This window comes from Cetorhinus maximus, chromosome 2, assembly GCF_964194155.1.
Source record: "Cetorhinus maximus chromosome 2, sCetMax3.hap1.1, whole genome shotgun sequence".
NCBI lineage: Eukaryota > Metazoa > Chordata > Chondrichthyes > Lamniformes > Cetorhinidae > Cetorhinus > Cetorhinus maximus.
Genome location: NC_135880.1, coordinates 107750384 through 107762864, shown reverse-complemented (window position 1 = coordinate 107762864; position 12481 = coordinate 107750384). Strand labels below are relative to the sequence as shown.

The 12481-nt window shown below is 46.6% G+C and overlaps 1 protein-coding gene across 3 annotated transcripts in view; it reads left to right on the top strand.

Moving 5' to 3' along the window:
• The window catches only part of golm1 (golgi membrane protein 1), a 54393-nt gene that overhangs the window by 31028 nt on the left and 10884 nt on the right, over positions 1 to 12481 (top strand). Inside the window, exon 5 of one of the 3 annotated variants that reach the window (XM_078567970.1) lies at positions 1758 to 2700. The exons of the other annotated variants lie outside the window; for them this stretch is intronic. Within the exon in view, the coding sequence (XP_078424096.1) occupies positions 1758 to 2270 (513 nt within the window). The 3' untranslated portion in view covers positions 2271 to 2700. Of the gene's footprint in view, positions 1 to 1757; positions 2701 to 12481 lie in introns of those variants that run through there. 3 annotated transcript variants of the gene reach the window in all.

Below are 12481 nucleotides of genomic sequence, written 5' to 3'. Positions count from 1 at the left end.
ACAAATGTCACAAAACATTCTTTTATATTCTACTCCCCTTGCAATAAACAACATTCCATTTGTCTTCCTAATCACTTGCTGTACCTGCAAACCAACCTTTTGTGAATCATGTATCAGGACACCCTGATCCCTCTGTACCTCAATCTCTTTCCATTTAAATAATATGCTGCTTTTCTATTCTTTCTGCCAAAGTGGACAAGTTCACATTTTCCCACATTATACTCTCATCTGCCAAATTTCTGCCCATTCATTTAACTGATCTATACCCCTTTGCAGACACCTTATATCCTCTTCACAATTTAGGGTGGAACTTTCTTCTCCGGAGACTAAGTGCAATGGCAGGCGAGAAAGCGGCGTGTTTCCCACTGGGCAGCAGGGTGGGTTCTCGCACCCGATTGTATGCATACAACCTCATTAATTATGTACTGGCGAGCTGCTTTCTGAATCACATGGCGGGGCGGGCACTGATTTGTCCGCCCTGCCGTCACCTTATAATGTCGAACGTCTTGGCGCCATATTTAAATGCCAACACACATTCACTCTCTGCAGCCCTGCAGTGTGCAGAGCCCAAATTCTGAAATGGCCCCCGGGCGAAAGAAGCTATGGGCCCCCAGAGCCAGCCACGACTCCCTGGTAGATCTCCTCAAAGCCGTTCGTAAACGCCATGATGTCCTATTCCCGAGGGATGGAACCAGGAGGTCCACCAACCTCATCTTGCCGGCCTAGGAGGAGGCTGCAGTGGAAGTCAGTGCTGTTGGCACCCAAAAAAGAAATGCACTGCAGTGCAGGAAGTGGATAAATGATTTAATCTGCTCCACCAGGAAATGTCTGCTCACTCCAAACTCACTTTCATATTAGTATCAGGCACTTCAAGGGTTACGCTCCTCTGGGATCTCTCTCACTATTAGCAGAGGAGACATCAGCACTGAATGTCTCACACATACTTTAACATCACCACAATCTCATCCATCATCCTGCACAAGCAGCATCTTCGACTCTTTCTGGAGCGGGCTGAGCACGTACAGTAGCATGCTTTTATTTTTATTTACTCACGGGATTTGGGCTTCACTGGCTGAGCCAGCATTTATTGCCTATCCTGAGTTGCCCTTGAGAAGGTGGTGGTGAGCTGCCTTCTTGAACCACTGCAGTCCCTGTGGTGTAGGTACACCCACAGTGCTGTTAGGGAGAGAGTTCCAAGATTTTGACCAAACTTTTCCTCCATCCCTTCTCATCATATTCCAACTGCAGGAACTCACCAAGGCTCCTTAGACAACACCTTCCAAACCTACGACTGCTACCACCTAGATGGACAAGGGCAGTAGACACATGGTATCGCCTCCTGGAAGTTCCTCTCCAGTCCACTTACCATCCTGACTTGGAAATATATCGCCACTCCTTAACTGTCACTGGGTCAAAATCCTGGAACTCCCTTCCTAACAGCACTGTGGGTGTACATCCCATGAATGAATAAAAAAAATGCCTTCATGCAGGCCAACCTGGCCCACACAGGAGGGAGAATTCCCAAACAGGAGGAGGGACGTGGACATTCAGGTGCTCACTGCCTTCGAGAAGGAGGCAGCTGAGTTGGCAGGGGAGAACTGGGATTGCTCCTGTGATGAAGACGAGATCGGCCTCGTCCAGCAACCCAGTACAGATGAGCTCTCCATGAGTTGATCACATCCTGACATTCAAAGTGATTGACATGCAATGTTGTTTTTTTGCCCTTAATGAACTAATCTCTCTTCTCTCTCTTACAGGCACCAGGAGGCCCAGACAGAGATGCAGCCAGACCATCAGATCCCAGTCCACCTCAGATGAGGATCCATTCGCTGAAGATTTTGTCACTATGTTCACCTGCACCCTCTCCTACCGCAGCAAACCGCACTTCAGTGGGTTCTAAATCTAGATTAGGCTCAGGGTCAGTTTTTGGAGATGACCTCACTGTCATGTCTCCACAGCAGTTGGAGGCAGTGATAACCCAGATCTCTGGCACTCTGAGGACTGCTGGAAAACAGGAACCTGTTGAGTCAGATGATAAGCCTCTGGAAATAGCCGTCGCAGACATGCTGGAGATGCAAAGACAGATGGCGGCAGAACATCAGGCAGAGTTGCAAGAGGCAGTCAACAGACTAGAGCGAAGGATGGAGGAGTCTGTTCGCATTCTGTCTGATGTTTTGGCTCCGACATGCAAATACCTTGAGGCCACCATTGGAAGGATGGTGGCTGGCTTGGAGACCCTGGACCAACAGGTTTTGCCAGTTTGCAGCTGAGTTGGCAGGGGAGAACTGGGATCTGCACTCCATTGCTCTAGGGATAGGTGGGATCCATCAGTGGCTAGGGGAGAATGGGACAGACCACATCTCAACCTTCCTCCAGGTGCCCCTTCTCCTCCAGGAGTCAGGCTGGGGATTTTGGGCACCCAAGGGGTTGAAGACCATTAGCTGGACACCCTGGGGCCATCTACCCAGGAGACATTTATTGTGCTGCTGTTCCCAATCCCCTTTGCCTGTGACCCCATCAGCTTCAGCTCCAAAGGCTGGGGAGGATGCACTGGCCCCACAGCACGAGACCCAAAGGAAACTGGGGCCCTCCAGACCTCCGCCCTCGAGAGGACACCCACCAAGGTAATCACAGACAACAGGGCTTCCTAGTTAGCAGGCTGCCTCCACTTCTGCTATGGATGTCGCGGATGTACCTAGACATAGTGGCAGGGTACGAAAAATTAATAAATATTGAGAGCACAATGGTGGCACATGAGTTCATGATAATGATCTCATCATGTGAATGGCTCTGCGTATCAATCTGTGTGCCATCTTATTGCGAGAGTGACCTAGGCACCCACTCTGTGATTGTCTTCCTTTGTGTGCCTCAGATTCATATAATGTTTAGCAGACTCATGTCTGTCATTCACCCCTTGTGTTATGTAAGGGAGATATGTCAAGCCACATCGTGAAAGTGACTGCACCTTGAGATTTGATCCTTTAAGCACTGAAACACACCATGGGGAGAATTTTCGGCTCGGCGAGCAAGGGCGGGGCCCGCGCGCCAAGGTGTAAAATGAGGCGGGGTGACATCGGGCGTGCGTCCCGACGTCAACGCGCATTATTGAGATTTTCAGTTCAGCAGGCGCACAGCCGACTTGGCTGCGCACCCGCTGAACTGTCAGGCCTGCTAAGGCCATTAATTAACTAATTAACCCTATTAGGAAAGCTGCCCATCCAACTTAAGGTTGGCGGGCAGGCGAGGAGCCCCTGCGGGCTTTGCATTTTTCATGAAACCTCATCCACGGGCGGGATGAGGTTTCATGAAGGGTTTATAAATTAAATAAATTTTTCCATTAAAGTTCATTGACATGTCCCAGCTCATGACACTGTCACATGAGGGAACATGGCTTAAATTTTTTTTTTCTTTATTAAAATTTTTAAAACTTGAAACTTATCTCCCTGAGGCACCTCTGTGCCTCAGGAAGATTTCTGCACTCTTTTGCGCACATGTGTGAAAGAGCACAGTCCCGACTTAGGGAACACACAGCGCTTCCAGGTGTGTGTCACATAAAATGGCGGCGCCAATCAGGTCCGTGCCCCACACAACACCCCCAACTAGGGGGAAATTCTCTCCCATAGATTTATGCGTGCTCATGTATCTTGGAGGGTTAAATGTAATGTTGTATCATCAACACTGAGCTATGTTCAGTGAGAGTGTGAGAGCACACATCCTGGAGTCAGTATGGTACAACTATGTCGCTGAAAGTGTCTCCTTCAGGTGGCAATGATTGCACAACGTGCAGTTGATGCAGTGTATATGCTGGTCTGCTGGCCTTCACCTTGCATACCGGCTGTATACAGCTTTGGGGCTGATCTTCCAAGAATGAGGACTTTGTGATCCTTGAGGGTTATAGGTCCACAGCCGAATGCTGATCTTGCTCGTGATGTCACTGCTTGTAAAGCCCTTTCCAATCACTGGTATGATGCTAAGGAACAGGAGAAATGCACTCTGTTCTTGTTGCCTGGACCATACTCCGGATGGAACCTTGTGGCTATCAGTGTGTCACGGGCACATCTCCCGCATTGTGTCGCTGCGATAGCATCCTCATGTGGAAGTTGACCATCATTGCCCTCAGGTTCCTGCCCTTCCAAGTCCTCCTCGTCTGAGGAAATCTCTGCCACCTCCATGTCTCCCTGTGGCAAGTGATCTCCCCTTTGAAGAGCCACGTTGTGCAGGGTGCAACAGACCATGATGATGCGGGACATCTTCGATAGAGAGTACTGCAGAGCCCCGCCTGAATGGTCCAAACAATATAAGAGCATCTTCAGGATGCCAAGGGACTTTGTCACAGAGTATGCCATGTTGTGTCCCTCCTCCGAGGTACTTTGAGGATGCCATTTCTTCAGCAGGTACCCTTATCAACCAGCAGTCACCCCTGTAAGCACTGCGGCCCTTCGAATATCTGTGGCCCCTGCGAATTACTGAGGATGTAGGAGTTATGAGAACCCCCAGGATGCCAGGCACAAACGTGCATTATCTGCTTCTGATGATCACAGACCAGCTGAACATTGATGGAATGGAATCCCTTCCTGTTAATGAAGATCATGGGCTGCTGCCAGGGAGCTCTTAAAGTGGCACTTGTGCAATCAATTGTACCCTGCACTCTAGGGGAGCCTGAGGTAGCCACGAATCCAAGAAATCTAGCAGCCTGGCTAGCTTCATCCATTGTGAACTTTATGTAATGATGAGCCTTCCGTCACCACCTTTATACAATTATGTGTTGAGGATAGAGAGATGCCGCGTTGGTCCCCTGTGGATCCCTGGAACAAGCCACTTGCAAAAAAATTGAGTGCAGCGGTGACCTTCAGGGACACTGCCAGGACTGGCCTCCCGGTCTATATGGCATCAGATATTCCTGCAGAATGTGACAGATATGAGCCTTCACATCTCTTGACAAATGTAGACTTTTTCGTGGCACTGTCTTGCTCACCTCCAAACAGGAGGTGTCTTCGGTATGCCCTTGATTGTGCCAGTCACCCTCTTTGGGTTGGGTCTGACTTCCTCAGCCCCTGGGTCTTCCTGTGGCACCCTGAACCATGCACTTCAGGCTGGGGTTCTTCTCTAAGCTGTGCTGGATGACACCGGGCCCATCTTCTCAATCTGAGTGTTGCCATCAAGAAGCTTTGACTGCGGCATCCGTTCTATGGTCATCCTCCTTCCTGTGGACTGATAGATCCAAGAGATGAATGTAACTTACCCAATAACTACACTCCTCCCACTCCAAGCCTGAAAGGCACTTTCATGCCCTTGGGCTGCGTTTGTGCTACCTGCCTTTCCCTGTTCCACCTTTGTAGTTGAGGCACTCCCTCACCAATCATAGGTGTCTAAAAAGCCACCCCAACAACTTGACATCTCAATCTGTTATGATACGGAAGGTGGTATTTGCCAGGCTGACCAAATCCACAAGGGAAACTTGGCCACGCTATCACAACGGTTTGCAATATGTATTTATTATGAGGTTTGTGCACTGAATTCAGAAGTAATGAGTCCACTAACACCTTTAGAGATTTTAAAAATTAAATTAGGACATTGACAAAACAATAAAGCAAACAAGATTACAGTTACACAGTTACCTAATATTATCCCTAAAATTCCCGCTTAACCAGACTCCCAACTCTACACCCCCTTTAAGGCAACAGTCCAAAATAGATTTTAAATTTATAGAGATAATCCAGCACCCACTGGACAGTGGAATTCCAAAGGCTTTTAACAGAACTTTGGTTATTGGAACAGCAGACTCCTGCAAAGTGGCTAGAGGCTTTTCCCAAGTATATATGGTGTACCTTTCAGATCCAACAAGGCCTCACCTCATGCAGTCTTCCATCCTCCTATAAATATATTCTTCCCTTTTAATCTGTAAACCCCATTGTTCCCCCATGTCTCTGGAATTTACTTTTCCCATAATATAAAAATCTTCTATGTTCTCATTATGGGCAGCACTTTTGGGGAAAAATCAACATCATAACCTTGTCCTATTTATCTTGCCAGTCGTAAAAACCTTATTATGTCTCTTTGAAAACGAAACTCCTCTCCACTTATCTTAAAATGGAAGGTTCATTCACACCCTATCTGGTGACTTTGTCCTAGCTTTCTCATTAGCATTTCAAATGCCTTTTAACACCTAACTCTTTTGATAATTTCAACATTGCAGTCCACCTGTCTCTAATTTAATTAAATCAGCTACACAGACAGAACCACACACACACATAAGCCTTCTTTACAAAATCCCAGAATAATAATATGAAGAATATGATAGCTTCATAACAAATCTCATATAGGATTGAGGAGGGTTGAGCACAGCCATGTAATTTTAAGCTTCACTAAAGGCACCCGTACACTCCCTAATTTGGATTTGTGATTACCCCTGTCTTGCACTTTTGGAATGATTGGAAGCCTTGCGCCCTGTAACCCATGTCAAATAGACAATGCAGTTTGCAGAAATGTTCTGTTGAAGGGTCATTCGGACTCGAAACATTAACTGTGCTCCTCTCCGCAGTTGCTGCCAGACCTGCTGAGTTTTTCCAGGTATTTTTGTTTTTGTTTTGGATTTCCGGCATCTGCAGTTTTTTGCTTTTATGCAGTTTGCAGGGTTTGAAAAAGCTTCTACACATATATCCAGCAGCTATGCTCCCTTAATGGCTGGCTGCTTCTTCCCTTCTCACATACCTCTCATGGTTAAATATTCAATGAGACCATCTCTAATGTGACCCCAATACCTAGTGTAGTCTCATGTAAAAACGCATCATGAGTTGCTGGTTCCAACTCTAACTTGTCAATCAAGTCTCCATGAGTTCTGTCAGCTGAGCCTTCATCTCCATGTTGAAATTCTAATAAGTTTGAGGTTGCCCCCTGGAGTCCAGCTGTGGACTCCTCCCACACTGCCTCAAACCCCTCATGTGGCAATTTTTTTCTAGTTTCATTTTTAAACTGGGTCATTGACTCGGGGTCTGAACATGGTGGTGCTGCACTTGTACTTCCAGACCAGTTTTGACCCTCCCCCTGTCACTGTTCACATTCCTCCGATCACCCTGGAATGCCATGTGCAGGTAGACCTCCCTCCGGTCACTCTGCAGCCTCCCCCACTAACCCTGGATCCCATAGTGATTGTTGCGGACATTACTGCCCTCGCCCGAGCCCATCACTGTGGAAGTCCCCGTGCCGCATGTGGATCTCACCCCTCCCCATCTTGAGGCCATGTGCACAGCCGTGAAAAGAGGTGCCATTTCCCTCCCTCACGAGAGCTTCAAGTACTCCTTTATCTCCTCCCCCACCCCCCCACCCACCCATTACATTTTTCCCATTTACAGGCAGCAGATGCCTCCCCTGACCATGACTATTCCATCTCCATCCCAGTACCGAGCCAGCCACCCCAGGACCATTGTGTGTGACGCACTGACCACACCCTGCACACCATGCTGCGCATGACCCCCATTGAGCAGATGGGCTTTACAGCTCCCTGGTCTGGGATCACATAATGAATGCCACGCATAGCCCTGGAGCATGGCCCACAAAGCCCTAGGACTGCCTTTAATCTCTCACCCCAACCATTTGACCTCAGTCCCAGAACTATGACTGTTTGACACTCATCCCCCTGCCTCCTTCAGGACTCAACACCCCCACCCCAGTAATGAATCTGCATGCACCCCTACCCCCTCATGCTATATTAACACTACCTGCCACCCTCCCAAGCAAGCGGACACCTCTTCTATGTCAGGCTACAGCTTCCTCACCCCCAGTCGTCCCTCTGCCTGCCATCTGCACTCCCTCCTCTCTTCCCTTCACGCCTCTGCCTATTGTCCACCCATGCCCTCGAATGTCCCAATCCTGGTCTCTATTGGTAGCGTGCAGCTTTGCCAGCAGTGACAAGTCAGTGCAACGGTGATGGGGGGGGCGTGGCAGCTGTGTTGCAGGCTGGCTTACAATGTCGTGCGCACCTCGGAGTCACGAGTGAAATGAAGGTGAACAGGTACATGCCACTTAAATCTGCTCATGAATCAGACTGGTCTAATTTCCTGCTGGCGTGGCATATAATCAGGGAGAACATGATTTTGGTGAGTTGTGTTTTTAATGAGTATTCATGATATGTTAATGCATGCAAATAGGGTTCCCAATATGGATCAGCGGAAAAGTCGAACTACCATTAGGCCGCTATGAAAGTGTTGAGGGGAAAATTCCGACTTGTTTCCCTGCTGACGGAAATCTGACTTTTGGCCTCGCCTCGAATTTTCCACTTCCACCGGCCATGATGGACTGGAAGATTCCGTCCTTACTTTTCCTTGCCTCATGAGCAAATCTGGCCCTTTCATCCAAGTCATTGATATAAATTGTAAATAGCTGAAGTTCCACCACTGATCCCTGTGGCACTCCACTCGTCACATCTTGCCAACCCAAAAATGACCCATTTATGCCTAATCCCTGTTTCCTGTTAGCTAATCATTCCTCTATCCATGCTAATATGTTAGCCCCAAATCCATGAGCTTTTATTTTGCATGGTAACCTTTGATGTGGTATCTTGTCAAATGCCTTCTGGAAATCTAAGTACAGTACACCCACCGGTTCCCCTTTATCCATGTTGTTTGTTACTTCCTCGAAGAACTCCAACAAATTAATCAAACATGATTTCCCTTTCATAAAACCATGTTGCCTCTGCCTGATTGAATTGAGATTTCCTAAATGCCCCACTATAACCTCCTTCATAATAGATTCCAGCAATTTCCCTATGACAGATGTTAAGCTAACTAGCTTGTAGTTTCCTGCATTGTCTCCCTCCTTTGAATAGAGGAGCCACATTTGCTATTTTCCAATCTGATGGGATCTTTCCAGAATCTAGGGAATTTTGGAAAATTAAGCCAATACATCTACTATTTCAGCAGCCGCTTATTTTAAGACTCTAGGATGAAGTCCATCTGGGCCTGGGGACTTTTAGTTCTAATGATTTTTTTCAGTAGCCTCTCCCTTTTGCCTCCTGATTCACAATTATTTCTGGCATTTTATTTGTATCCTCGACAGTGAATACAGCTGCAAAATATCTGTTTCCTATTCACAGGCCATCTCCTTATTTCCCATTATGAATTCCCCAGACACAATCCCTAGAGGACCACCACTCACTTTACATACTCATATCCTGTAGAAACTGTTAGTATCTGTTTTTATATTTCTAGCTAGCTTTCTCTCGTGCTCTAATTTAGACCATAAGACCATAAGACATAGAAGCAGAAATTAGGCCATTCGGCCCATCGAGTCTGCTCTGCCATTCAATCATGGCTGATAAGTTTCTCAACCCCATTCTCCCGCCTTCTCCCTGTAACCTTTGATCCCCTTACCAATCAAGAATCTATCTATCTCGGTCTTAAATACACTCAATGACCTGGCCTCCACAGCCTTCTGTGGCAATGAATTCCATAGATTCACCACTCTCTGGCTAAAGAAGTTTCTCCTCATCTCTGTTCTAAAAGGTCTTCCCTTTACTCTGAGGCTGTGCCCTCAGGTCCTAGTCTCTCCTACTAATGGAAACATCTTCCCCATGTCCACTCTATCCAGGCCTTTCAGTATTCTGTAAGTTTCAATCAGATCCCCCCTCATCCTTCTAAACTCCATCGAGTAAAGACCCAGAGCTCTCAAACGTTCCTCATATGGTAAGCCTTTCATTCCTGGGATCGTTCTCGTGAACCTCCTCTGGACCCTCTCCAGGGCCAGCACATTCTTCCTGAGATATGGAGCCCAAAATTGCGCACAATATTCTAAATGTGGTCTGACCAGAGCCTTATAAAGCCTCAGCAGCACATCCCTGCTTTTATATTCTAGTCCTCTCGAAATAAATGCCAACATTGCATTTGCCTTCCTAACTACCGACTCAACCTGCAAGTTAACCTTAAGAGAATCCTGGAATAGGACTCCCAAGTCCCTTTGCACTCCAGATTTCTGAATTCTCTCCCCATTTAGAAAATAGTCCATGCCTCTATTCTTCCTACCAAAATGCATGACCTCACACTTCCCCACGTTGTATTCCATCTGCCACTTCATTGCCCATTTTCCTAACCTGTCCAAATCCTTCTGCAGCCTCCCCGCCTCCTCAATACTACCTGTCCCTCCACCTATCTTTGTATCATCTGCAAACTTAGCCAGGATGCCCTCAGTTCCTTCATCTAGATCATTAATGTATAAAGTGAAAAGTTGTGGTCCCAACACTGACCCCTGCGGAACTCCACTAGTCACCGGCCGCCATCCTGAGAAGGACCCCCTTATCCCCACTCTCTGCCTCCTGCCAGACAGCCAATCTTCTATCCATGCTAGTACCTTGCCTCTAACACCATGGGCTCTTATCTTACTGAGCAGCCTCCTGTGCGGCACCTTGTCAAAGGCCTTCTGGAAGTCCAAGTAGATAACATCCATTGGCTCTCCTTTGCCTAACCTACTCATTACCTCCTCAAAGAATTCTAACAGATTTGTCAGGCATGAACTCCCCTTGATGAAACCATGCTGACTTTGCCCGATTTTACCATGCACTTCCAAGTATTCTGAAATCTCATCCTTAATAATGGACTCTAAAATCTTACCAACGACCGAGGTCAGGCTAATCGGACTGTAATTTCCCGTCTTTTGCCTCACTCTCTTCTTATACAGGGGGGTTAGATTAGCGATTTTCCAGTCCTCTGGGATCCTCCCTTTCTCCCTCATTATTATGCTTTTAGTCATTCTTTGCTGTTCTTTACATTCTGCCCAATCTTCTGACCTGCCATTCATCTTTGCGGAATTATATGCTTTTTCTTTCCATTTGATACTACCTTTAACTTCCTTAGTTAGCTGTGGATGAAGCATCCTTCCCTTAAAATCTGTCTTTCTCATTGGAGTGTATCTTTTCTGAGTATCCTGAAAAACTCCTTAAATACCTGCCACTGCATCTCTACTGACCTATCCCTTAGCCTAATTTGACAGTTTACTTTAGCCAGCCCTGCCTTCATGCTCCCTGATTGCCCTTAATTAAGTTTAAAGCACCAGTCTTAGATTCACCTTTCCCTCCCTCAAACTGAAACGTGAAATTTGATCAAAATATGATCACTGCTACCTAGGGACTCCCTCACAATGAGGTCATTAATTAAATCTGTCTCATTGCACATTGCTAGTATAGCTTGCTCTCTAGTTGTCTGTAGAAGGTGCTGCTCCAAGAAGCTGTCGCAACAACACTATGAACTCATCATCCAGGCTACCTTTGCCAATCTGATTTGTCCAATCTATATGTAGATTAAAATCATCCATGATTATCGTCATACCTTTCTCACAAGCCCCCATTATTCCATCCTATATACCCTATCCTACAGCGCGATTACTGTTAGGGGGCCTATAAACCACTCCCACGAGTGATTTAGTACCTTTAATATTTCTCATCTGTACCCAAATTGATTCTACTCCTTGATCTTTAGAACTAAGACCATCTTTCTCTATTGTACTGGTGTCACCCTTCATTAAGAGAGCTACCCCGTATCTTTTCCTAGCTTCCTGTCCTTCCTAAATGTCATGTACCCTTGAATATTCAGGCCCCAGTCTTTGTCGTCCTACAGCCATGTCTCTGTAATGGCTATCAGATCATACATATTTATTTATATTTGAGCTGTCCATTCTTCTGCTTTGTTACGAATGCTACATGTATTCAGATACAGAGCTTTCAGTTCTGTCATATTACTATTTTTGTAACCTCTAATCTTATCTGCTTTGTACACTATTCCTTCCTGCCACACACCAATCATCATTTCCCTTATTGCTACCTTGCTCTCTTACCTTGTCTTCTCCACTTAATTTATCACATCTTCTCAATCCTGATCCCTCATTCCCCCCCCAACTATTTAGTTTAAAGCCCTCTCTACCGCTGTAGTTATACGACTCTCCAGAACACTCATCCCGGCATGGTTCAGGTGAAGACTGTCCCACCGGTACAGCTCCCACTTTCCCCAGTACTGGTGCCAGTGCCTCACGAATTGAAAATCATTTCTCTCACACCAATCTTTGAGCCACATGTTTAATTCTAATTTTATTTACCCTATGTCAGTTTTCTCATGATCAGGTAATGATCCAGAGATTATTATCTTTGAGGTTCTGCTTTTTAATTTAGACCCTAGCTGCTCATAACTCCCTCAGCAGAACCTCTTTCCTAGTTTTACTTATGTCGTTGGTACCTACATGGACCACGACCACCAGATCCTCCTCATCCCACTGCAAGTTCCTCTCCAGCCCAGAGCAGATGTCCTGAACCCTGGCACCAGGCAGGCAATACAGCCGTCTGGACTGTCACTCTCGGCTACAGAGAACTGTGTCTGTACCCCTGACTATGCTGTCCCCTGCTATCACTGCATTCCTATTAACTCCCCCTGCTTGATTGGTTTCCTTTACCATGGTGCCATGGCCAGCCTGCTCATACATCTAGCAACCCAGCTTTCATCCA